The 25,826-nt window shown below is 43.7% G+C and overlaps 1 protein-coding gene across 50 annotated transcripts in view; it reads left to right on the top strand.

Annotated features, from left to right (window-relative positions):
- ANK2 (ankyrin 2) overlaps positions 1–25,826 on the top strand; it is a 281,285-nt gene that overhangs the window by 179,049 nt on the left and 76,410 nt on the right. For 37 of the 50 annotated variants that reach the window (XM_064653777.1, XM_064653782.1, XM_064653771.1 and 34 more), the window contains 15 exons: positions 2,215–2,400; positions 2,816–2,839; positions 4,702–4,800; positions 5,903–6,001; positions 13,065–13,163; positions 13,832–14,029; positions 16,855–16,953; positions 17,147–17,245; positions 19,689–19,787; positions 20,002–20,199; positions 21,818–21,916; positions 22,420–22,518; positions 23,910–24,107; positions 25,491–25,589; positions 25,694–25,792. In XM_064653777.1, coding sequence (XP_064509847.1) covers positions 2,215–2,400; positions 2,816–2,839; positions 4,702–4,800; positions 5,903–6,001; positions 13,065–13,163; positions 13,832–14,029; positions 16,855–16,953; positions 17,147–17,245; positions 19,689–19,787; positions 20,002–20,199; positions 21,818–21,916; positions 22,420–22,518; positions 23,910–24,107; positions 25,491–25,589; positions 25,694–25,792 — 1,794 coding nt within the window. The remainder of the gene's footprint in view (positions 1–2,214; positions 2,401–2,815; positions 2,840–4,701; positions 4,801–5,902; positions 6,002–13,064; positions 13,164–13,831; positions 14,030–16,854; positions 16,954–17,146; positions 17,246–19,688; positions 19,788–20,001; positions 20,200–21,817; positions 21,917–22,419; positions 22,519–23,909; positions 24,108–25,490; positions 25,590–25,693; positions 25,793–25,826) is intronic. The other 13 variants (XM_064653781.1, XM_064653817.1, XM_064653790.1 and 10 more) reach the window with 3 other exon arrangements.

Raw genomic sequence — 25,826 nt, forward strand, 5'->3', positions numbered from 1 at the left:
TCCTTTTTGTGCCATGTGAAGTAGCAATGGGAAAGTTCCTTTCCACTCACAGGTTTTCCTCATGTTTCTTACTTTTCCCCAGTCTGTCCAGAAACATTGCCATTCTGGATTGACCCCACGGGTGGATGAGTTTGAAATGCTGGTGCATTTATGCTCCCTCTCCTTCCCTTGGAAAAGAGAACTGTCACCATTACCAGCTGTTTCACTGTCCCCTCTCTCAGTGGACACTGTACCATTTGGTGACAGCTCCTGAAATAATCCTCTCTGAGGTGATCACGTTACATGCCAGCTTTCTGAAGGATGAAATCCCGTGGGATTGCCAGGCAACGTGGCAGAAACACTCCTTGTGAGGGAGCTGAGGGGAACTGGGGCTCTCCAGGAGCTCACAGTCACCTGCTGGCAGCCTTTCTCCCAGTGACTTTGTTGGCTGGGATAATCGGGTGCACTTGGAAATTCAGTCAGTTTACAGGAATTGTGAGGCTGAGGTGGTTATAATTCATGTGAAGAAGTCACTATATAGTCTGACTTTATAAAAAAAGGCAGAGGGGAGGAAAGAAATAAAACATCCCCACTCTGAACCTGATTCCAGGTTTGTCTACTGCCATGAGAAAGGTCAGTTCTCACTTTGTAGTTTGGAAGGTAAAGGCTGTTGACATCCTTTTTGCAGACCTAGGTCACTTTTAGGTTCAGGTCTTGCTGAGGTGATGGTTTCCATGATTCTGTGACTGTTCCCGTGCCACCATCTGTTTCCACACGTTCCCAGAGTTCATCTCGTGAACAGGATGAAGAAATGGCACATTACAGATGCCACTGGAATACATGGAGAAGGAACTCCTCATGGCAGGTCAGGAAATGAAAATCCTTCTCCGAGCTCCGGTCGGCCATGCTTTCCAGAAGCAATAGGAGAGGGAATGCAGGAAGAGTTGTGTCCTTTTAGGGAAGGATGGACGATGAAATGGTGCAAATCAAATGAATGATCTTGTCTTTGAAGCTTTGACACTTGCACTGCCTTTGAATGCGTTTCGTTTCCTCCCAGGCTTACATACGTAGGGATACAAAAGGAGGGTAAGGATGAGCTCAGTTTCACAGGGCCTCTAATCCAGGATTTGTTCTCATGTTCCCAGAGGCGAAAGGCAAATGCATTAAGCCATTTCAACACCTTATGTAGCCCCAATCTCAGAATTATCTTTACAGTTCAGCTGTTTCATCAGCTGTTCACCTCTTTTTAATTCCCTGCACAGAATTTAATCTCTGTTACAGGCAGAAACCATGGCAGTATCACTGTTACAACACACACCTACCCACCGTTCAACGCAGAAGTTATTAGATTACTAAGGGGAAAAATGGCTTTGGCAATTCTTCAGATGTTTCTTTCAGCATATGTCAGCTCTTGTTCCTTCCTAACTTGGCCTTTATTACCTTACCCTCTTTCCATGTTCCTGTTCCAAAGCATTTCTGTCCCGTCTCTCATGTGGTTACAGCACACCTGTGCTTGGGGAGGGTGTGTGACCAGAGCGAGGTTCGGTTTCAAATCAGAATGAAATATTTGGGAGCAGGCAGTACTTCAGCCAGGAGGAGCAGGCTGTGATCATGGGATGGATTTTAAAAGCACTGGCCATCCCAGGCATGTGTGGAGGAGCAAGACAATTTGAAACTAATTTTGAAACAGGGCTAAAACTAGGAATGTCAAGCAGGGATATTTTTCTTTGTTTTTCCAAAAGATACAAATAATCTGGTATTTTTCTCCTTTGAATTAGAATAAATTCCTAAACATGGTTGGGCTTTCTTGACTCATGGTCCACGTGTAACTTAAAAGGGGAACAGCAGCAAATGCGTCCAAAGATACGCTTTCTTTTCACAAACAGGCTCCCTGTATATTTTTCACGTCTAGTTTGTTCAGTGCTCACTAAATTTAGCAAAAAATTGCTGAAAATATGCTTTGTGGCCTGTTTTAAGATGGGAAGCAGTTAAGAGAGATGCTGTAGAATGACACTTTGCTTGTGCTTGAGTTAAAAGAAAAGACCAAAGTGGGAAAAGGTGTTCGAAAGCGTTTGAAAGCCTTTTGAAGATGTTTGAAAAGGGTTAAAATGTTGTGCTGCTGATGGAGACGGAGGTGCAGAGGTGGGAAACAGCTGGCAAGGAGCGTCTCAGATACCTGCGTGCCAGCGAGTCACGGAAACTAACCGAGCGCGCCTTGGCTTCCTCTGCCCCCAGGACGGCTTCACTCCTCTGGCTGTGGCGCTGCAGCAGGGGCACAACCAGGCGGTGGCCATCCTGCTGGAGAATGACACCAAGGGCAAGGTGAGGCTGCCGGCCCTGCACATCGCCGCCAGGAAGGACGACACCAAGTCGGCGGCGCTGCTGCTGCAGAACGACCACAACGCCGACGTGCAGTCCAAGGTAACGGGGTGGGCGGCCCCTGGGATCCCTTCATCCCAGCTGTTAAAGGTAACTTTGGTATGGAGAGACGTGTTCCTCCACCGCTACCACCAGCAGGATATTTAATTTTGCAGTAATTCCGACCTGCTCATTATTTTTTTTTTTAAACTTTTGAGTCACACCTCCCATTTCTTTGGTAACCAGCTTTTTCCACGTTATTTGTAAACCAGAAGGCACTGGAACGGAGGCAGGATCGCTGCTTCCCTGTGGGTTTAATGCCCATGGGAATATGGGTTGTGTTTAAAGTTAATGCATGCTCAAATGGCTTTTCCCATAATTAACAGCATAACTCATTTCAAAAAAAAGCAACATAGTTCTTCGTTTTGTGGCCAGTCTTTAATATTGTTCCTCTTTTTCCCAAACCACGCTGCATCAGATGATGGTGAATAGGACGACTGAGGTACCGAGATAAACAATTTTTAATTACTCTTTCTGTTACTTATGATTATTTTCTCTGCTCTGTGGCCATATTTCTTTATTATTTAGCACTGAAAGTGAGGATATGGCTCTTTCTTTAATACATAGAAATTTGGGACTTGGCAAACCTGTTTTTATTCATCCTTTGTCTTAGAATTTCTTTTTATTTGTGTCACTAGTGAAGGACACTGTTGAGAATTCACATCAGTTCAAAGAAGTCTGAAGCGAGTAATGGAGCTAAGAGGATAAAGATGCTTTTTTAGCTCAATTTCATTAATTATGAAAATGCACTCACTTGGCATAACTAAATCAAGGTGTCTGGCTCAGCTGGAAAAATAGTAAAATTAATTTTCCATCTTTTCCAATGATAAATGTAATCAAATTCCCCAAGGTAAAAGCAGGGCATCTGCTTATTTTTACCCTTGTTCTCATTATGATCTTTTCCGTGAAGTTTTGCAAAGCTCTAAGGGATAGCACACAATCAGAATTTACCTGTGGTAAATAATACATTTCTCACATGGCTTTTGGAAATACCAACTCTCCAAACACTTCCACTAAAAAATCGTGACTCCGATTGGCTTGAACCGGGATTTCTCCCTGAAACATTAATATCGAAATTAGGAGAAAAGAAGGATTTCCAAGAATGCAGTTGGTATTTGAAAGCCTGCTTTTTGAATAATGGAGTTTTTCCTGTCAGAGGAGGGAATGAATTATGAATGGGTGCACCCATGGGAAAGCACTTCCCACTTGGTGTGTGCACACAGATGAGCAGGTTGCCGGGAGGCAGCCGGTGATGCGAATTGAAGGGTGGCAGCTTCTCCTGGCATCTGACCCACCCACGGGAATGTTCCTCGCTGTGGTGAACATGGAAGTGTTGCTGCAGTGCCTGCTGAAGGGGGGCAACACGTGCCTACATTCCTTTGTTCCATGAGTAGTTTAAAATGGTGGTTTGTCCACTGAAAGGAATAAAATGTGCCGTAGTCAAGAAGCCAAAAGTATTTCTCTCTTTCTGTAACTATCAGTGAGATCCAATCAAATCAGTGTAAAGCTCTTCAGGGAAACCTCAAAAGCAAGGCCCTTTCTACTTGAATTAGTTATGAGGCTGAAAGCTTGTTCTGTGTCCTACTTTCTGAAAATTTAATCTTTTTATCTGTTGTTGTCAGACGATTCTGTATGTTGTAGCTGGAGCTGGTTTCACCTTCTAGTGTTCCAAACTCAATAAGTAAATCGTGTTTGTTTCTCATTTATAGATGGCAAAGTTTCTTCAGATCCTTTGTGATCCAAATCATACATAAACTTAAATAATTATGATTCTTTCACTGTGCTACTCAGTTTCTCATGTAAACCAAATTCTTGAATTACATTTTGAATAATTACTGTTTTCAAAAAAAAAAAAAAGGAAAGGAAAAAAAAAAGGGAAAAAAACCAGAGGGAAATATGTTGTCCCTGTTTCTAAGAGCAGTAAAATAAGAGACCAGCAACTTTGTGGATGTTTATCCAAACGCAGTAAACAGATGCAGCCCACAAGATCCATGTTGCTTCCAAATTGTAATAAGGAAACTTCCTTTATTTTCTTCAAGAATGGCTAATACATTAATATTTTCTAAGATGAAAACTACTTTCTGGCCACGGATGCAAAAGACTAAGTTGGAGAATGAAAGACTGAGGTACTTCTGATAACCTTTAGTATGAAAACTGCCCTGAAAACACTGTGCTATAATATAGGTGAACTGGGTAAAATGGACAGCATACATTTGTTTGCCAGCAGGTTTAAAATCAAGCTGTAGTTGAGTTGATGATCTTGTATAAACTGAGTTGTGTAACAAGGGCTGTTTCCCTCTGCAGAGTGGCTTTACACCTTTGCACATCGCCGCACACTATGGGAACGTCAACGTGGCCACGCTGCTGCTGAACCGAGGAGCTGCAGTCGACTTCACGGCAAGGGTACGGACTCTTTCCTTGATCTTCTCACTTGGAATGGCCTAAAAGTGGCCTGATCTTCTGTGTAGCTCTTAGTCGAGGGCTGAGTTAAGAGAGGAGCAAAGTAAGGCTGAAATTCTGTTGTGGTCAAAGTTGTCTTTTTTTTGCAGTAATTTTTAAAGGTTGTCTCCGTGCAATACATCAGAGGCCTTGGGAGTTGTGTAGTGACCAGAATTCCCAGCTGGAGGAAATAGGCTCTTTTGACCAGCTCTAGAAAGCTGATACTCTCCTAGTGTGTCAACTGACTTCAGCTTTTCTGTCTGTTAGACATACTCTGGAAACAGGTGTAGGATTGATTGGCTGTTCCCAGTATCCAGTATTCACTATACTACTTTAATTTGGTGTTTTCACATATAAACATATTTTGAAAACAGTAAGCAGGGTATATTGCTCTTATATAAACTCTTTTGTGGTAAACGACTGCAGAGCTACATAGCACAGTCCTTTTGCTGTTGCATATTATGTGGTTGGAAGTATGGCATCTGGTGTGCCCTGGATACCTCTGGTAACCTCAGCCTGGCTCCTGGATCACACATCTGCTGTTTAATTTTGCCAGACACACTTGGAATTACTTTAGGGTTCTGCCTTCCACGCTGTCTTCCTTCCATATCCAACCTGGAGTAGCTGCTGATAGAACCTCTTGCCTCACCCAAAGCGTCCTCAAGGACTCTCAGCCTGCACAGGGCCCTGCCCCTGACACGTTTGTGTACTCTGTGTGCGTTGCAGTGATTCAGAGGCGTCAGTGTTCTGTGACTCTTGACTCCTCGGGACTCTGGTGTGTGTTTTTGTGTGTCTGACCCCAGGACTGCCATGTTTGCTGCTTGGGCAGATGCGCTGCTTCGTTTATTCGAGGGCCCCAAAACAACAAAGAGAAGAGTCCTGCTTAGAAAAGGAATTACTAACTCTAGCTTGTATGGTGTGTGCCCAGCTCTGATGCTCAACTGCATTTTTGTTTCTTCTCTATGATGTGATGGTCTCATTTGTTGTGATCCGATCCCAAACTCCACCCCCATTAACACACCTCCAAAATCCATCCGGCTCATGCTTTGTTCTTTTCATGGTGTAGAACGGAATCACCCCCCTGCATGTGGCTTCCAAAAGGGGAAACACAAACATGGTGAAGCTCTTGTTGGATCGCGGAGGGCAGATCGATGCCAAAACCAGGGTGAGTCTTTCTGTTCCCTGAATATGATATTTTTCCTCCTTGGGAGCGGACTGGGATTTTTTTGCTTGCTCGCTTTTGTGTTTTTTCTTTTTTTTTTCCTGTGTTTGTTTTATGTAGACTGTTTTCTATGCTCTCAGACTAAAGAACAGCAGGTGTTGGTGATAGGAGGCAGAAGTACTATTTCCTTTAGTCTCCTGAATAATCTGCCTGTATCATGCAAGAAAAAGCTGATGAAACTGCTCTTTTTTAGGTAATAAGCCTGTTAATTGGTCCAATTTCATGTGACATAGCTGTGGGGAAGCAGAGGGTTTGGAGTCAGCTAAGCCTGACTCCTAAATGTCCCTGCCAGTCCCTGTGGAAACTTCTTCAGTGGGCTCAGTCCCTTTTTATTTGAGAGGCAATACTGGGAACAGGTAACTTTCCCTGTGCCAGCAGCCACTCGCCCTTCCCCAGACAAACCATGGAGAATTAGGTGACTCTCACTGGCTTCCTCCTCCCAGCTGTGCTATTTGCAATGCCACATCATCACTCTGCTCTTTATTTATGGCTGATTTCACAGTCTTTCAGGACAAAAGAAAAATCCATCATTTTTTATGGGCAGGGTTAATTGTTTGAAATGGGATTTTGGAGTCGCCTGGGAAAACGTGGTCTTTTATTCAGAGTGAACTGCACAGGGTTTGCTCTTGAGAGCTGCTGGGTTTTAAATACTTAGTCTGTAAAATTGTATTTTGAAGTAATAGGGGGTGTTCAGAATACAGAATTTAGAGCTGGACATGGGTTTTTGTTTAATAAAGTAGAAAAGTAGAGGATGTAACAGTCAGGTACCCTTGGGGTTCATTCAACCTCTGCAGTTACTTATTAATTACATCAACCATGTGTTGCTTCATAAGCTAAGAAGATAATCACTGTTGTTGTCTAACTCTATATGTGATTATGATTTCAATTTCTGATTATTTGTGAAATGATACTTTTCTTACTTTTTTTTTTTTAAATTTTTTAAAAACTACTGCTGATGGAAAAAGTTACCTTTCATGCAGGTGTGCAGTAAATCATCCCTGGTCAAATCTTCCACAAAAAATGCCTAAAATCTCATGGTAAAGAGGCCTAAAATGGTAATAATACACTGCAGGCAGATATTGCACATGCTCCCAAGCATGTCATACAGAAACAGTCCATCTGGCCTGTGGAATGGCAGCACTGAATTCACCTATTTCCTGTTCACTATTTAGATACTTGTTTTAGACAAGTTGACAGAGGTGATTGTAAGGGATGTTTTGGATTTTAAGAGGTCAGGGTGTGTTCCCTTCCCTGCTCATCCCCAAAGGTTGATGCACAGTTGTGAATGAATCCGAAAGAACAGGATTTGCCCCATGTGGGTGGAAGGGCCTAATTTTAGAGTCTTCTCATTGTCTTGGCTCCCTGCCCTTTGTCAGCTGCTCAGAATGTCAGCACAAAGATATCCGTAAAAACCCATAAAGGTATCCTAAAGCACCCTTATCCCAGTTCCCACAGGCTCCACAGCTTCCTCCTGCTCAGAGGCACACGGTCGGCGGCGTGCGCTCCACAGTGGGGAAGATTCCAGAGCTCTGGTTTTGCTGTCCGTGTCTTTGTGCCAGCTGTTTATATTGTCTCGCTGTCTCTCTCTTCTCCCTGTACCATGTCCACATGCCCTGTGTGCTTGGCTTTGGCCACGAATCCGTGGGGTGTTGAGGAGGCAGGTGATGTGCTGCATGTGCTTTGTACGTGGAAGGACAGCCCACGGGTACTAACACGCTTGCCTTCCCTCCTGCCTTTCCACTTCTTCCCAGGAACACCTGCATTCTTCCAGTAGGTCAGAATCCCTGGAAAACAGTGGTACTAAATATCCATTGCCGAGTTCTCAGGCTCTGTACCCCATCAAAATAGGCTCTTTTCGGTTAAAAAAAGTCCTCACTGCTTTCATTCCGTTTATTTTTAACTCGCTTTGTTACATCCGATGCTGCATAAATTGAGATGCAAAAACTTACTGTAATGGATTTTAGGTGAGCCTCAGCACTTCAATTTTGCAAGGTTAATCTGTGAAAGCTTTTTTATGTATGAAAATGTTCCACTGGAATGATTCATTAGGATCCCCTGTGCTGTCTAAAAATATGAATTAAAATGTATGTTCTTCAAAGGGAATAAATGATGCACGTGTCCTGCTGTTCCCTAGTTAATGTGGCATGTAAAGCCCTGCTTTCTGCAGGAATTAGTACTTTTAATTTCTATACATTTCATAGTGCATTTGCTGCAGTTTTATGGCATTTCTCATTAGAACATAAAGATGTAGAATCACTAGGAAATCTCCTTGCCACAATTACATATTTTAAAATAATATTTTACTTAATTTTTTTGGCAAGTTTTACAGTTTTTTCTCAACTAAGTACTAACTATGTTTTTTAAATGTGGAATTCAATTTCTCTTGTAAATTATATCCAAAGTGAAAATGTAAACTCCATTCCCCAATATATTAAGAGGATACTTTTATCTGATAGAGATAGTAATTTAATATTATATAATAATAATTATAACACATATTCTTATAACAATAGATAATTATTATATGACAATAAAATAACATTATAGCACATACTATATGAAATCTTGCATATATTTGTGCTACTTCCATTTACATGCAAGCCTTATGTGGGGTTTTGTTCACTAAGTAATTAATGAGCAAAATTTCTTAGACTAAAATATTTCAAATGTTCCTCAAACCTATATTCTCTACGTGTTTACCAGAGTAAAAACTTCAGTGACATAATTTAATTGAAAATTTTAATATTTGACCTAACTTCTGACCTGTTCAACTTCTGATGGTGGATCAGTGGAGCTGGGGGTCGGAAGGACTTGGTGTGCAGAAACTTGCTCTCTGGAAGTTGGTGGAAATTTCAGTTGATGATTAATTTGATGTCATGTGGTCAAAAGTAACGTGGCAATTACCAATTCACACTTTGAGGTAAGGAAAACATTTACAGCCTTCCTGAAAAAGGATTGTTACAGGGAGAATTGTTGTAAGCATTTAAAAGCTGAGCAATTCCAGTATGGCCAAAATAAGTGTATTTCTGTTAAATAAAGAATCCTCATATAATGGCCTAGTAAAAATAAGGACATGTGGGATATTGAAGTGTTCCTGACTCTTAAAAGATTTTAGGAATATTCTTTCTGAATGCAGGTTTTGCAGTATCTCTATTTTTATCATCTCTCTCTATAAATTGTATAGGGAAAACAGAGAACAAGAAAGGCTTTTTTAGGTTTTGTATTTTTTTTATTATACTTTTAAAATACAGTGTTATTCACAGGCCTTTGTCACTTACTGGAATTTCCATTTTTGTGGGAGCATGCAAACACCCTTGGAAGGGGGGAGGGAACACATTCACCTGTCTCAACTGCTGAAGCTGCCACACATTTTGTGTTCTTGCTGTTCAACCTTGCCAACCTGGAAATTAGATTTTTCTTGCTCTGGGGACTTGTAGACTCTCCTCTTGCAGGCTTTCACCCAGAATATTTACAGTTGGGGAAAAATCCTGGACTGAAATGGTCTTGGAAGGGGAAGCTTATTGTGTGGGGAGGTAACGGTGTTGTGTGCCCAGAGCATGGCAGCTGGAGCTGGAGTGGGAGTAGTTGTGGTGATGGTGGGAGAAGGTCTGGTGCACTATTTGGGTTGGAGAAGGGCCACGGGAAAGAAAGGAGGCTCAGCTGGAGCTGAAAGAAGTGGCAGGTCAGTCATGGAGATGTGCAATACCAGTGGGAAAAGAGAGGGAAGGAAACTGTGGGCGGCAGAACTCAGATGTGTTTGGTTTGGATTGGGGTTGTTTTTTGTGGGGGATGTGCTCCAGACACCCCTTAATGCTCACCCTGGGAACCTATTGAGATTTATTTGTAGTAATATCGCCTTTTGTAGATCTGCATCGTGAAAAAATAGGCACAGCTCTGTTATTTCCACATGGGAGTGGTAACAGTTGGAGCAGGATGCTGGCCCTGCCTTGGCACCGTGCTCTGTTTACAGCGATTTTTTTTCCCTGCAGTAAAGCTGCTGTGACATTTTCTCCTCGTCTTCACACACACAGAGAGCACTAATAATTCAGTTTTTGCCATTCCTAAAGCAATGCCAGATTATAAATATCTCATCACAATGCAGATATTTCCTATAAAAAATTCAGTGGCTTCATATGATGTTTACGAGTGCGTAGGAAGGGGTGTTGTCCGGGTTGTCTAAGCAAGTTATGTAGATAATGACTTTTATTTAGAATTCTTTATGTTAATGCCTTATTACTCAAGCAAGTGCATGGTATGTTTTTGCTGTATTTTTAAGATTTGTACTTTGAATGGCAGACCTGGAGGAATACTTTACAGCATGTTTAATTATGCCAAGAGCTTAGAGCCAGGAGGGAGACTCGCCTCGTTCATTTTTAAAGAGATGAGGTTTAGTCGTAATGAAAAATGAACAAATTAAAAGCCCTTTATTTGTCGAGAAAATTTAGACAATTTTGCATGTTTGACACATGGAATACTAAAATTTTACTTCACCCTTATAAAAATAGGATCATGCAGCTGCAGTTTGGAAGAGTTCTTTGATAATTTGGCCTTTGACATTCATGTCTATTAGCAGTCTGTGGTCGAATGAGCACTGAATGGGAGCAACTGTCCTGTGAGGATGCTGCCCACATCATTTCCTATTAAAAAGCCCTCAGAAGCACAGCTGCTTTTTGTCACAGTCTCTCTGGTAAGCTGAAGGGAAAGCATTTGTGGAATAACCCAATAATTTATCTTCCCAGGCCCTGCAGTTAGGCAGGAATTCAGAATTAATTTTGCAGGTTAAAAGATGGCCAGTGATTGATTTTCAAGGGGGGGAAAAAAACCCCAAAAGTTTACTTTGTATTTTGAGAGTCATTTGAGAGGAAATTAGGATTGATGGACTTCCATGGCTTCCATACATAGGGGATGGTAGTGCCATTTCTATTGGCGACATTGCAGAGTGGGAGAGAGGAAAGTACCTGGGACCAGCAGAAGGCCAGGTGCAGAATCTCACTGGGGAGATGAAAAGATAAATACTGGACTTCTCAAAACACACAGTTGCTGAATTTCTTGTCTCTGTGCATGACAGCCTTTGTGTTTATGGGGTATCTGTTGTCTGTGCTTCGGAGTCTCCGTCCCTTTGACTCGGCGTTGCGTGTCCTGTCAAATGATGTGCTGGATGTTATGGCCACTGGGTGCTCTTGAATTAGCAAAGCAATGATTTAAAAAGTGCTTATGCAGAATCCTGCCATCCCCTTCAGAGCACTGAAGCTCATTGCAAACAGATAATGGCACAGGCAGGATTGATTTGGTCCACTGGTGTGTCTCGTGATGTTGGCTCATGTCAGCTTGTCCTTGGTGTATCCTGCACTAATTCTTCTGCTGCAACAGCTCTCTCCTTGCAATTCCCTTACCCTTGAAGAAAGCACAGAAGCAAAAGTAGAAGTTAAAGTCTTAAATATACAGTAATCTTAAAATACACGTGCTGTTTTCCCCAGGGCAGGGAAGAGGGTTCTGTGGGAAGTCTGCAAAGAAGCTGTGCCAGGATAGAATAGGATAGGTCACAAATTTTTATCTCTGCTTTTAAAGGGAATTGTAGATAAGAACAGAGGAGAAATCATGTTTTTTAATGATTTAGTTCTTTTTGGTTTATATAGACTTTCTTGCAGAGTGGATGTGTTTCTTAGCTTGTATTTCTCTTCTTTTTCTCCCTCTGGGGATTTGTCCTGCTTTTTTCAAGGATTCACACAATTCTGCTTTTCTTTTGCTGTTTTATTAAATAGAATAACATCAAAGCCACCATGCAGATAAGGAAAGTGAACCTCCCACATTGATTAAAAATGCAGAGCACAAGAGGCCAGAAACTGGAAAGAAATAACTTCTCTAGAAGTGCTTTTGGGATATTTTCTCACCTTAGTAATACCAGTGGGAATTACCTGTACGATCCCTCTGGCAGTGAGATGATAATATACCTCAGTTGTGCATATGAAGACTTGTTTTAGGGGACTCTGAAGTTTCAGTGAATAAAATACCAATTAAGCCAGTTACACCCAATTCTTTACCCCAACCCCACCTGCCAAGTGCTGGAAGCTGTGAATCCTGGTTTTGGGTTTGATGTTGCATCTCTTGGAATTCACTGTGAAGCTTCCATGGGATTTAGGCATGCCTGTGAGATAGTGAGCACCGAGACACACCTCACCCCTGTCATATATCTCTGAAAAGCCTCTGGAAAACAGAGATAAGTAAGGGAGAAAAATTTTTCTTACCTCATATTTACTCCGGTTTTTTGCATGAAGTCCAAACTGCAGCAAAAGTACCCAGAATTCATTTGTCCATTTAAGTATTTCATCAACACATCTTTGGCTACCGCTGCTGTCATCATTAGCCTGAGGAAGTCTTATGGTACAGGATGGTTTTCTGCAATGGAAAAAAGTATTGTGGAGTTGGTGGTCTCACAGTAATTTTAGGCAAGAATCGTCAGCTCTTTGTTCACCCTCAGTCTCAGAAATGAAAATTTTAGTTTTGTTTGTTTCTCTCTTTTTTTTTTCTCCGTTTTCAAATCTTCTTTCTCCTGCTGCCTGTTTAAAAACAGAAGAAAATTCTAGAGCAGATTTTCTAGCGTGAACATTTCCCGTTTCATCCCTCCATCAAAGGCAATCCAAAGGACAAGGGGTTGATTAATGGAGCATCCTTGGCCCAGCAGGCATTATCCAGGGAGGCAATGCAGAGGAGAGGGAGGGGAGGAGGCAGGGTGAGCTCAAGTTATCCTCTTTGATAAAAGATTTCAACACACAAGGCTTTCAGCACTCTAAGGCTTCTCTCCAACAGTAACCTTAGACTGTCCTTCACTGGTGCAAGGAAGAACAGAGGTGGAACTTCATGTTTTGGAGCCAGCTTCAGTTAGGACTTGAAAAAGGAGCTTTTCCACACGGGGAAAAGGGGCTGCATTCCTGGAAGGGTCTTGCCCAGGGTGGAAGGATGGGCAGTTTAGGATTTGCTCATTGTTTTTCCCTCCTTTTGCTTTAAGGATGGACTCACCCCGCTGCACTGTGCTGCAAGGAGTGGACATGACCAGGTTGTGGAGCTGCTCCTGGAGCGAGGTGCCCCTCTGCTCGCACGGACCAAGGTGTGTGTGTGTCCTGTTAGACCCTGTGAACAGCTCTGCATGTCTTATTGGAATATGTGAGCACCTCTATGTAACTTCCCACAGGATTTTCAGTGTCACTGAAAGGACGAGGAAGGAGACAGGAACATTTCTGCCCTCCCAAAGGAAATGTGTTAATGGATAGAATGATCCAAAATAAGGTTTTTTACATAATTAGGGACTATCCTTTCCAAATAGATGAGAAGTTTGCACTTCTTTGCCCTGCTCTGTAATACCAGACTAAACACATGATATGGAGTGAGACTGCCAGCCCTTCAGTTGTATTGCTTCCTGAGCCTTAGAATACATAGGTGGGAGAGCTGGATTGGTCACTCCTAAGAGGTGATTCCTGCTACATGTTTTCTGATCCTTTATATGAGATAACAAGAACCTGTGACTTGCAGCTTCTTCCAATTGTTTTTATTTCAGACTTTGAAAATCATTTCAGTGTGTTCTTACTCATTTCTGGAAAACACAGATTAATGCACTTCCTACAAATTCTGTGCCTTTGATCAAACTAATGAGAGGAAGACAGTTGTGTAACAGCAAACCCCTCTGAGCAGCTCCTCACAACAACAAATAACTTTTCTAATGTGTGCCGTGATCTAAGTGAGAGTTACTTAGAAGTTTGCTGTTTTCCTTTGCCACAGAATGGACTGTCTCCCCTGCACATGGCAGCCCAGGGGGACCACGTGGAGTGTGTCAAACACCTGCTGCAGCACAAGGCCCCCGTGGACGACGTGACGCTGGATTACCTGACCGCCCTCCACGTGGCCGCGCACTGCGGCCACTACCGTGTCACCAAACTCCTCCTGGACAAGAGAGCCAACCCCAACGCCCGTGCCCTGGTAAACATGTCCCTCCTGTGCCGTGGAACAAAGCTGGGCAGGGCAGGGGAGTAGCTCTTCTTACCAGCAAGGCCAAGTGAAAAGGCTGTCAACAAACTCCACAGCCTTAAATAGGTGTAGTAGCAGCAGGGGTGTCACAGCTGCTGGTGTGTCATGGAGCACATCCCATGGCAGGTGGCTGTAGTGGCAGGTCTGGAAGCTCTGCAGAGTTCCTAAAGTCAGAGCCAGTTCTGGCTGATGTTGATGTATGCGTTGGTGTTTTACTGATTTAATTCTTCAGTTGTCCATACTGTGTGATACGATACACAGCTAATTTCTAAGCTTTCAACCGAAGCAGTAAGTTAATTGGCATAGAGAAAAATGTGTTGAAAAGGTAATATTTCTGCATTTATCAAATTATGATATTCCCCTCTATTAGGTGCCCTTTTTCTTTTTTTTTCAAAACCAGTTCTGATGCTTACAGGAACCCAGGTATGATTGCTCTCACTCAGTGTTCAAACCATTGCCCATAATGGAGACAAAAACATCACATTTGGCTCCTGGAACATTTCAAGAGTCTTTAATCTATCCAAAGCCAGACAAGGTTCCAGTTTTCTCTTAATAGGAACTGATAGCTGGATGGGAGTTAAAGTAGCAATATATTACACTCTGTGGTAGAAATAAAGAGTCTGTGAACACTCGAGGTGGTTCAGCATGGCCAGAAACCTGCCATTGCCTGCCCTAGTCAGGGCCCCCCCCGAACTTCCCCCTCAGGCTACCTGGATGCCTTCCCCAGCTTCTTGCCCCAGTAGGACCCAGTGTTTTCCCGTGTAGAGACTCTCCCTATCCTTTACTTCCTTGGAACTGACTTTATTGACACCATTTTCTTTTGCCCTCTCATTTTTTTTGGTCTTTCCATACCCCCAAATCCTGTAACCCCTCTTGCTTCCCCTTGTGCTTTGCTCCTTTTGTCTTTCTCAGTGTCGTGTTCACTTGGCTGATCTTTTTTGATGCTGTTTTCACCCTTTTTTTGTTTTTCTTGCTAGTCTCCTGGTTATCTCTAGCTGTACTTTCCTCAGCTACCCACACATACACTTTATTATGCTACTCCCCAAATCTTTTTCCTTCCATGACTAGAAATAAACCTTCTCTCCCCCTCCCTCCCTCCCTGGGAAACATCTGATATGAAAGGAGAACACCCTCGGGCTCCTGCCTCTCTGCTCTCTTCACACCAAACTGTTTTTTCCCCCCCTCTCTCTTGTTTCCTCTCCCATCAGGGACTTGTTGCCTCTGGCTTGTTTATAGCATTTAATACATTAAATGAAGCTCATAATTTCTGTTACTGATACATTATTTTTCTCTTCTCCCCTATCAAAGTGTTCCTGACTTAAATAGAAGCAGCAAAATTAAATCAACTCAGTCAGTAAAATTGAGTGCAAATATGGAAAGTTCTGAAACAGTAAAACTCCCTGTGAAATATATAGAGAGATGTTGTGTGGGAGGTAAAATATCAGATGGTTTTGATTCCTTCCTTAGAAGTTGGAGAAGCAGTAATAATATTCAGCAGAGTCCTGCGATGGAATAAATACTACAAATAATTAATTTTCAGCTAGATTTAAAAGAAATAATTGTTAATGTTTGCAAAATGCTTTGGGGATACAAGCACTATGTGTGTTCTTAGCACCTTCAAATCAACTAGTAATTAACATTTCCCTTAACAGAAGCTGCCTGTAGAATAATCTGTCACGTGCCTCTTCCCATGAGCTAAAATTTCCCTGCTAGGGCCTGGTTACTGCTGGTTGATTGTTTAGCAGTGCTGATGCTCTTAATTAGAAAATACAGCAATTTTCCAACATTATCTAGAAAAATGTTACCTGTGCTTTTCACTAAAACGTTCACATACGGTGAGTCACGTGTTTGCTTAGCTTTAGGCACACACTTAACCTGCATGAACTGTGAGGGTTCATCACCATACCGTGGCTGAAGGGGTGGCTCTTTATTTAAGACACCTCACACAATGCACACACCCCCTCTCAGACGTGAATATTATGCCTTAGATTGATGCATAAATATAAAAATTAATACACACAGATGCTTTGATTACATGTAAATTGACCGAGTAAGGTGGAGTGTGGAAGAAGTGCTCTGTTGCCTCTCAGTTTAAATGGCTTTAAAGTGAGAGTAGGTTTAGATTAGATGTTAGGAAAAAAAAAAATCTTCCCTGTGAGGGTGGTGAGGCCCTAGCACAGGTTGCCCAGAGAAGCTGTGGCTGCCCCATCCCTGGAAGTGTGCAAGGCCAGGTTGGATGGAGCTCGGAGCAACCTGGGATAGTGGGAGGTGTCCCTGCCCATGGTTGGAACAGGATGAATTTTCAAGTCCCTTCCAACCCAAACCATTTGGGGATTCTGTGATTCTCCTAGAGAGGTATAGAAAATGCTTCATAAAGGCACTGATTCCAAAGTAATCACTATAATTTGTTAATATTTCCCTTTTGGTAGGCACTCTTGGGAAGCACTGTAAGCCCTCCTTAATGGACACATGTGTTCTCCCTCAGGAACCACATGCAGACATGTGCACACACACACTTGGAAGTCAGGATGAGCATGTCTTATCTGGGTTTTGGAGGTGGAAGCTCACTTGGTCTCCACTGCCCTGAGAAGAGCACAGCAGCACTGCTTTGTTCTGCCTCAGACACTGGGAGATGTCTGTAATTCATCTGTAACCTGTCGTGCTTAGAGAGCAGTCGCTTCTGGTACTCTAACCCTTCTGCTCCCGGCGTGCCGGCGCGGAGCTGTGTGGGAAGTGTAGCTGCATGTTTCCGACTAACATGACTGTCTTTCGCACAGAATGGTTTTACTCCACTGCACATTGCCTGCAAGAAAAATCGCATCAAAGTCATGGAACTCCTGGTGAAATATGGGGCTTCAATCCAGGCTATAACAGAGGTAGAAAAAATGTTTCGTGTCCTGAAGAAACATTCCATCTCTCTCGCCCTTTTTGTTTCTTTTTTGTTTTTTTTTTTGTTTTTTTCGCCTCTCTCTCTCTCCTGTCACACCTCACTTGTATTTTATTTAAACAAAGAAGCCCCTTCCCTACGCCCGTGCAGGGGAGTAAAACTGCTCTTGCTTTGTTTCGCAGTCGGGCCTCACACCAATACACGTGGCTGCATTTATGGGCCACTTGAACATAGTCCTCCTTCTGCTGCAGAACGGAGCCTCTCCCGATGTCACTAACATTGTGAGTATGGCTTTGACTAGAATCATCCATGTAGTACCTCCAGACAGTCTCTGGCCTATCGTGGAGATCAACCAAAGGTCACATTTTAATGATATTTTAGGACTTCGTTGCATTTTAGGAGAAATTTATCTCTTGGTGCAGAGGGGGAAATGGTGACTGTATGTGGTATTATGAGCCATCTGTGGTTTCATGTGTTCTCCAGCAGTGCTTGAGTAGGTAAAGTTTTCCTTAGAAACGGACAAAGCTCACCAAATACATCCAAAATGGATTATAGGCCAAATCCCACAAAGCCTGTGTTTCCATTCTGAAGGGTGAAAATTGACTCCAAATGGCTGTAATTTCTGCCTGAGCAGCTTCGCTGGCTGCCATGAAATTGTGTCATTTCTGTCGCTGAAAGGGCACAAAAATGCTTAAAACCCAACAAATGAAGAAAAAGTAGAACTGTGAAAATCAAGATGTTCCTCTTGGACGGGAAAGTCCATGAAGTGGTGATTAAATCTAGAAAATGTGACCTTTGGGAGGTAACACAAAACGCAGAACCTGACTTACCATAGAAATAAGTATTTGTATACCAACAGCTTTGTTACCAAGCAGAATAACAATAAAAGGAACGTTATAGTTTTCTGAGCTGTATTTCATAGGTATTTTACTGTTTGAATTTGTCAGTTTAAACAAATGTTCAACTCAGGACCATTAGTACTTTGAGAGCAACCTTTTTACCAGTAAATAAGGTTTTATAGGGAAATATTCCCAACAACAAAAGCTGGACTCATTAGTTTTTCTCAGAAGAACCTGATATGGGACGCAGTAAAAGTGTTGAGCACACAGAGTTGTTTGTGACTCATTTGAACAGACTTCTCATACTTTTTTATAGTAGCAGTCTTTTATATAATAACTTTATTGATGGTATGAAAGCCAACAAGAAATGGTTGTGGAAGCAATTAAAAGTATTGTGTTACTGGTCATTTGTGTGCAAAGTTTAACACTTTACAATTTCTGCTGTGCAGGTGTCTTGGCTTTCACTTGGTAAGCTGGGGATCCCTGTTGAATTACTGTTTCCAAAAACTAAATTGCTTTGCTAATTTAAGCTCAAAAGGGTCCTTGTAGAAATTTGATCTTTAGAGTGTGTGAAATGTAAACCTTATTCACATTTTAAACAGCTCGTTCTTCAGGTAGTAAAGTTTATGCAGATGAAATTATTAAGATTTATAGCCAAGGCTGTGGGATTTTGTTTGCTGCCTACTTACTAATCACAGCTATGTTAATTTATATTAAATACAACGTTAATTTAAAAATGACGAATCAACTCCTGGTGAAGAGGGTTTGCTGTGATTAGAAGTTCATTCAGGCAAGCTCAGGCTGCTTCTTTCCCTACATCTAGACCAAGGACAAGAAGACATGATTCCCATTCTGATGTAAAAGATCTTGACCAGAGTGTTCGTTTTGGCAGTTGCAGTTTAACTGATAGTCGAGGGGTTAAAGGCCTTACAGCGGGATATTCTCCAGCTCGAGTGTAAGAAAAATGAACAATTAACACAAAGAAAGGATCAGCCCTGCTGTGTTCTCACGACATGACAGATAAATACAGAGCTCCTGGTTGTGGAACTGTCCCAGTACCTGATGTACCAGATGCTGATGAGCTGCACAAGGACCGTTTCAGTCCAGTTTAGGACACTGCACTCAAAGAACAGTGCAAAATTAAGCCAGAAGTGCCATTGCCAAGGAATACTCATTTTCAGTGTTTCTTTGCAAACCTGTGAAAAAGAATGCTTTGAATGTTCCTGACCTGAAATTCCACATCACGCCAGTCAGCTTTCCAAAATTTCATATTCTCCTGCAAATTCTGTGGGCTACAAAAGGCTTGAGACAAGATTGATTCCTTACCTACGAGACAAAGCTACACTGCTGAGCACAGATTTTACACATTTCATGTGCTGGCATGGTTGTGCTCAGCCACTGCAAGGCCTTTTAATGCTGCCAGCTCCACACACAGCAAGCAAGAAGGGACCATCTGGAAAAATAGCCCCTTCCATCGTGAGGCTCATGTGCCTTGCAATCCCTTGAGAGGGAAAGGCTCGGTGTACTCTTATTTCCTGTGCAGCACGTGAGCTGATGCACTGCTACACAGAAAGCTGAGGAACATATGTGACCAGGGCACATCTATGTGGCAGAATTTTCACTGAGCCAGGAGGTTTGTTTTGACCCTCTGTAGTCGAGATGATGTTTCTCTGGGATCTCCCAGCTTGCAATCCAAAGCATACCCAGGCCCAGCAACATGTATTCACACCCCATCCTGAGCTGCCCGTGCTGGGGCTGAAGCCAGAGTCTCAGCTGGCAGGAAGGCGGGTCTCTGCACGAGTTGTCACGGGTGGGAGTTATGCTGTCAGAGCTCTGTTCCTTCGTGGGGGATTAGGACACTGAAATGCTTTTGCTTTTTCTGCAGCGTGGAGAGACTGCGCTGCACATGGCGGCACGTGCTGGGCAGGTGGAAGTAGTTCGCTGCCTCCTGAGGAACGGGGCTCTGGTTGATGCCCGAGCCAGGGTAGGTGTTCTGCTTACAATGGTTCCTCTGGCAGAAGCAGAGGAGTTCAGGCAGTCACTCGTCACCACCCTCTCCTCTGTTACTGTCATTTTTGCGTTATCCCTTCCTGTGACTCCGCAAGACAAACGCACAGATGAGCGTGTGGGCATCAGCCGGGACGTGGCGTCCGGGGCGGTTCTACCTGTGCTAATTATCCGCTTGATTTGAGTTGTAGGAAGAACAGACCCCGCTGCACATCGCCTCTCGCCTGGGTAAGACGGAGATCGTGCAGCTGCTGCTGCAGCACATGGCCCACCCCGACGCCGCCACCACCAACGGGTACACGCCCCTGCACATCTCCGCCAGGGAGGGCCAGGTCGACGTCGCCTCCGTGCTCCTCGAGGCGGGCGCCTCCCACTCCATGTCCACCAAAGTAAGGCAAAACGTTCCGTGTCTGTGTCTTTTTCACACTGAGAAATTGGACTGGTTTGAGTGTTTTGCTTTGTTCTTAATCAACAGCCATCCAGTAGACTGGAGTAATGTATCACGCTAATCAAATTTTCAGCTTGTTTTGCTGCCCTCTAAAATTGGGTTTGGTTCCCACCGAAGCAAAATGCAGATCTTGGTAAGCGCGCGGTCCCAACAGCTTTGCAAATGCCCTTGTTTTTCTCTTTCCTGTTGTTCTCACGGCAGTGACACATTTTTTATGAACAGGCCTCCTTATTCTTCGGTACCATGTTTACTTAACTAGTAAAATAATTCTGCTCTGTTTTTTTAGTTCTCCCAAAACATCCAGGTCAGCATCTGTCTAGTTGCATTCAATGCTGAATCTATTTTTGGTGGTTCTATAAATGAGATGTCTTGTGACACAACAGGCCATTTTGTCTGGGGTTATAAAAGACTGCAGAATCGTTGTTGGGTTTTTTAGCCAAAAATGTTTACCAATATCTTCCTAACAGATCGATGAACACATAAGAGAACAGATAGCTGTGAAAAGAATTGTATACCAAGATAGCTTTTCCAAATTTAAAGCATGTGATAACTGAGAATCACGTAATTGTCACTATTTATTGAAGTACCCTTGGTTTTGCAGCTGGAACTTAAAACATGTTTTTGAACAACAGGGTTTAGAAGACTAAACCAGCAATTTTCATATTATGGTCCACAGATTACTGGGAATGCTTGCTGTTCTCCTTTTATCCAGCTGTTAGATCACATTAGAATGGCTAAAAATACACTAAATACTTTCCTAATTTCCCGTATTGCTTGATGGCAATTAGTATTGCAGGAACATTCTATAATTATGAATAGAAGATGCGGCCCACTAGATAATATCTCTACAGACCTGTGATACATGAACTGTGAAAACGTTTGAGATTTCCCAACATAAACTCTTTTTGAGGTGGGATTAATGGAACTAAATGACAATGATAATAAACATTAAACATCACTTATGTGCCAGGCAAATAGGTCGTCGTAGCTTCCCAAAATTCCTGTCGGGCAGCAGTGCAGGCTGCCACCTACTGTCATACATCCATCAATTTTCCCTGTCAGTTTTTAAATTAAAAGAGGCAAAGAGCAGGACTTTTTTTAGTTGGAGAACCTGAGTCCAAATACAAATAGTTTTTCAACAAACTCTAATGGAGGAATGTGAAGTTTGGAGCTTTTCTCCCCGAATTTAGTCGGTGTTTCATTGTTACTGGCAACAACTGATACAGGAAATATTTCTAAAGCTTGTCATCATGAAACAGAAGAGGTGCAGCTGGTTTGGGGTGTACATTTGAAGCAGTGCCTTCATTGCCCCCACGCAGTGTGTGTATCAGATGAAATGTCTGCCAGCCTGACAGCACGTACATAGGAAAGAATAACAAAAGGAGAAGTATTTTCTTGTGTTCCTTTTGAGATATGCTGCTCTTTCTAGGTATGGCTATCGATTCTGAGAGCAGGAATATAGGTTGAAGAATAAGTGCTTAGTACATAGTTCTTAAAAGTGAGATGTCAGCGTGACCTTTGACGCGAACATCTGCCTTTTATCTCCCGGAATTTTTCAGAAGGGATTCACGCCGTTGCACGTGGCGGCCAAATACGGGAGCCTGGAAGTGGCGAAGCTCCTGCTGCAGCGTCGTGCCTGTCCCGATTCCGCTGGCAAGGTACTGGTGGGAAAGCAAGCTGGGTTATTCCTCCTTAGGTGTGCGGCAGGCACACCAAGGAGACTGGCGCTGCTTTGGCGCGGCGGGCTCCCGTTCCCCCAGGGTGGTAGGTTTGGCTCCACGGGGCACGCTGTTTCTGTGGCTCGTGAAGTGCCGGTTCCATCAAGCTGCCCAGAGGGGATAAAACACAGGAGCAAAATTCCCCTCACGGGGCGGGGTTGATAGAAACCTGTGCCTGCCGCCCTGGTGCAAATTTCCCTCACAGGGTGGGGGCGACGGAAGCCTGCGCCTGCCGCCCTGGTTTGCCCGCTCCACGGCTTCTCCCTCCTAACGCGCCAGGCTGCTTTGCCCTCCATCCCAATTCCCCCTTTTCCCCCCCCGTCCCAATCCCAAATCCCGATCCCCCCCCCCCGTCCCCGCCGTGTCCCCTCAGCGCCTAACGCCCCCCGTAACGCCCCCTGGCGGCCGCGCCGCCGCCGCTAACGCCGTAACCGCCGTTGCAGAACGGGCTCACGCCGCTGCACGTGGCCGCGCACTACGACAACCAGAAGGTGGCGCTGCTGCTGCTGGAGAAGGGCGCGTCGCCTCACGCCACCGCCAAGGTGAGCACGGCCACACCGGCACCCGTGAGGGGAGCCCCGGGGGGGACCCAGCCTGAAGTCGCTTCATCATCATCGTCATGGCTAGGCTTCGGGAACGATGATTTGAGGAGGACTCTACCCACGCTTGCTGGCTAAAAGGGCCAATGTGAGATAGGCAAGTGCGGTCGCAAAAGGCGCAGAGGAATGTCTCCTCAGGCGGTATTGGCAAGACACGGCTCTTTCTGCGTTGTCTTTTCTCCTCAAGAGAAAACGCAGCAGTGTTATGAGTAGCGTGTCTCTGTGTGTCCTGATCGGAGGCCAGAGTAGACCAATGATGATGATCAGTGTGGCCAAAGTTGATTATGATGATGATATATTCTGACCACAAACCCAGAGAACTCACTCCAGGCTTAGGAGAGGTGCCATAGTATCATCGTGTAGGTGAGGGGAGCCCTGAGGGGACACTGAGGGGACCCAGCCCTGCCACAACTTTATTCCCAGCTGCTAGGCACTTCACTGCTGTGCAGTATTAGCAATGACTTTAGTAATGTATATTCTGACCACATACACTGGGAATCCATTCCAGGATTTGGAGCAGTGTCTGTGTCATAGTATTGCTGTGTAGGCGAGGGGACCCTGAGGGGACCCAACCCCACCACAGCATTATTCGCAGCTGGAAGTCACTTCACTATTGTGCAATACTAGCAATGACTTTAGAAATGTGTGTTCTGACACAGGGCATTCATTCACGGGGTTAGGAGTGGGATGTCCTGATATCACTTGTGTAGGTGAGGGGACCCTGAGGGGAGCCCTCAGAGGACTCTGCCCCAGCACAGCTTTAGTCAAATTGCCCCCATGGTGTGCTATAAATCAATTAGGAGGTTGTCTTATTGCCAGCAAATGCCGTTCTGCTGTGCTTAAATGGTTAATTTGATTGCAGAAACATTCTTTCCCTTTGCTGTTTCCAGCCAGTGGCTGACACACACATCAAAATTCCATATGCAAACACATCTCTACCCACGTGCTCTGAAAAAGCATAATGCAATGGAGAGTGTGCACCCATCAGTCATCTTGGGGGATGTCACTCATCAGTCAGAAGTGATTATTTGCAACATAGGTTATACAAAATGTAGGTGTCAAACTCAGGATAATTTGAAGGTATCAGTGGAAGAGTCCTGCCCACCCTGGCGAGGGCTGGCTTTGTTCTAGTTTAGGCAGCGAAAATAACAGATGGACAAAGCAGCACAACAGCAGGGCTATGTGGGACACGTCTGGCCTTGAAAATGTAATGAACTCTCCTCTCTAATAATGAGGGTAACATCAAATAATCCTGCTCTATGGTGCCTGATTTCTTAGGCTTACGTGGCTGTTGTGTTAACTTTATTCTCCTTTTGTTTCCTGGCTGGTGTTAGAACGGATACACCCCTCTGCACATTGCTGCCAAGAAAAATCAGATGCAGATAGCCACCACTCTGTTGAACTACGGGGCTGAGACCAACATTTTGACCAAGCAGGGAGTCACCCCGCTTCATTTGGCCTCCCAAGAAGGTCACGCTGACATGGCGACCTTGCTTTTGGAGAAAGGATCCAACATCCACGTGGCAACAAAGGTAACTCACAACCAGAGGCAAAGTACCGTGGGTGGGAATATCCAGTGAGATGCTAAGTGCAGTGCAGGAATGATGGTACACTGTCAGGAATCCTCTGTGTTGGTGAGTCTGCAGGAGTGAGAACAGGTGGGTGAACAGTAAAAATGAGGAGAGGGTGTCTAGGACTGGAAAAAAACTGACCAGTTCACTTGTATCATGTAATTAATAGCTCTGGTGGGTAATGGACAGGAGGAGCTGTGGCTCTTTGCTGTAACCAGAGGAAACTGGTGTAACACCTGGCTCAGGTGGAAAGGCAGACCAAGAGAATATTGTCTCTGAGCATTCAGGAAGGCAGGGCTGCAGTATTTTTGCTGTGCTGCATCCTTACCATCTCTCGAGTGTTTTGCATGTGCTCCTGCAGTTCTACATGAGATGGAGAGGAAGAGGAATGTAAAATTCTGGACTTTGTGGGTCCATGGGCAGATTGATCAACATGCATCAAAACCTGAGAGCTGTGGTCTGACCAGCAAAGTCCTTTTTCCTCCTGTGTTTATAATTCAGTTTTTTTCCTAGGGAAGAAATTGGCAGTGTCTGGCAAATAACAGGACAACATTATTACTGGAATTGAGACTGAGAAAAATCCTAAGTGGGACTTTTCAATTTTAGGTTTTTTTTATAATTGTACCTTACAGCTTTTTCATAGAAAACAAGTTCCTCAAAAAAAACCCCCATTATTGTAGATCTTCATAGGTCACTGGATTTATCCAGGGATATATGTAAATCTTACTTAAGGTGAAAAGCCTGCAGCTTTTGCTCATATAGATCAAAACAGAAGGCTCTCCTTGTCTGGAATTAATGTGTTCTGCTAGGAGGAACAAGGTGATTTTCATTTCTTACACAAAATTTGTTCGGTGACTGGTTCACGTGAAAGTGCTGTGTGCGTGATCCCAGTGAGCTTTCAGTTAGAGGCTGCATCCTTTCCCTTGGCACCTTTGAATGGGATCTATTTCTGGAATTAAGGTCTTCATTCTGACTCGTGCCTGCAGTTGTCAAGGTTCCCTTTCCTGTCTGAGGAGTGGGAAGCACAGTGAATGTGCTTCCCTAATTTATTAATGGGCTCCTCAGCTTCCCAAATGACATCATTGTAGAAAACCCGAGCGTGAGCATTGATGCCTGAAAGTTTTCCTCTATGGTTATGGAGATGTAACTGCTTTGGAGCTGGAACAGGAGCAACATCAGCTCCACTTTGTTTAAAAACACCACCCATACATAGCTATAGTTAGGATCTGTTCATGTTTTAAAGATGAGAAAATGGGAAAGTCTGGATTTTGTTCCTCATGTAAAATAGGGTTTTATTTTTATTTCTGTCTATTTATTTATTCATTTTGTATATCCCACCTCCAGGCTGGGCTGACATCCTTACACCTTGCAGCTCAAGAGGATAAAGTGAATGTAGCTGAAATACTCACCAAACATGGTGCAAACCAGGATGCTCAGACAAAGGTAAATCAGGGAGTGGCTGCTGTCTCCAGCACAAAGGATGCTACCCTTGTCCAAGGAATGTTCCACTGAGCTTGCAGTTTTACTTCTTTGTTCTCTTCTTGTAGCTTGGTTACACACCTTTAATTGTGGCCTGTCACTATGGAAACATCAAGATGGTGAATTTTCTCCTCAAGCACGGAGCAAATGTCAATGCTAAAACAAAGGTAAAGAGTTTCTCATTCCTTTGGTTTTGCTCTT

Source organism: Pseudopipra pipra, chromosome 4, assembly GCF_036250125.1.
Source record: "Pseudopipra pipra isolate bDixPip1 chromosome 4, bDixPip1.hap1, whole genome shotgun sequence".
NCBI classification, from domain to species: domain Eukaryota; kingdom Metazoa; phylum Chordata; class Aves; order Passeriformes; family Pipridae; genus Pseudopipra; species Pseudopipra pipra.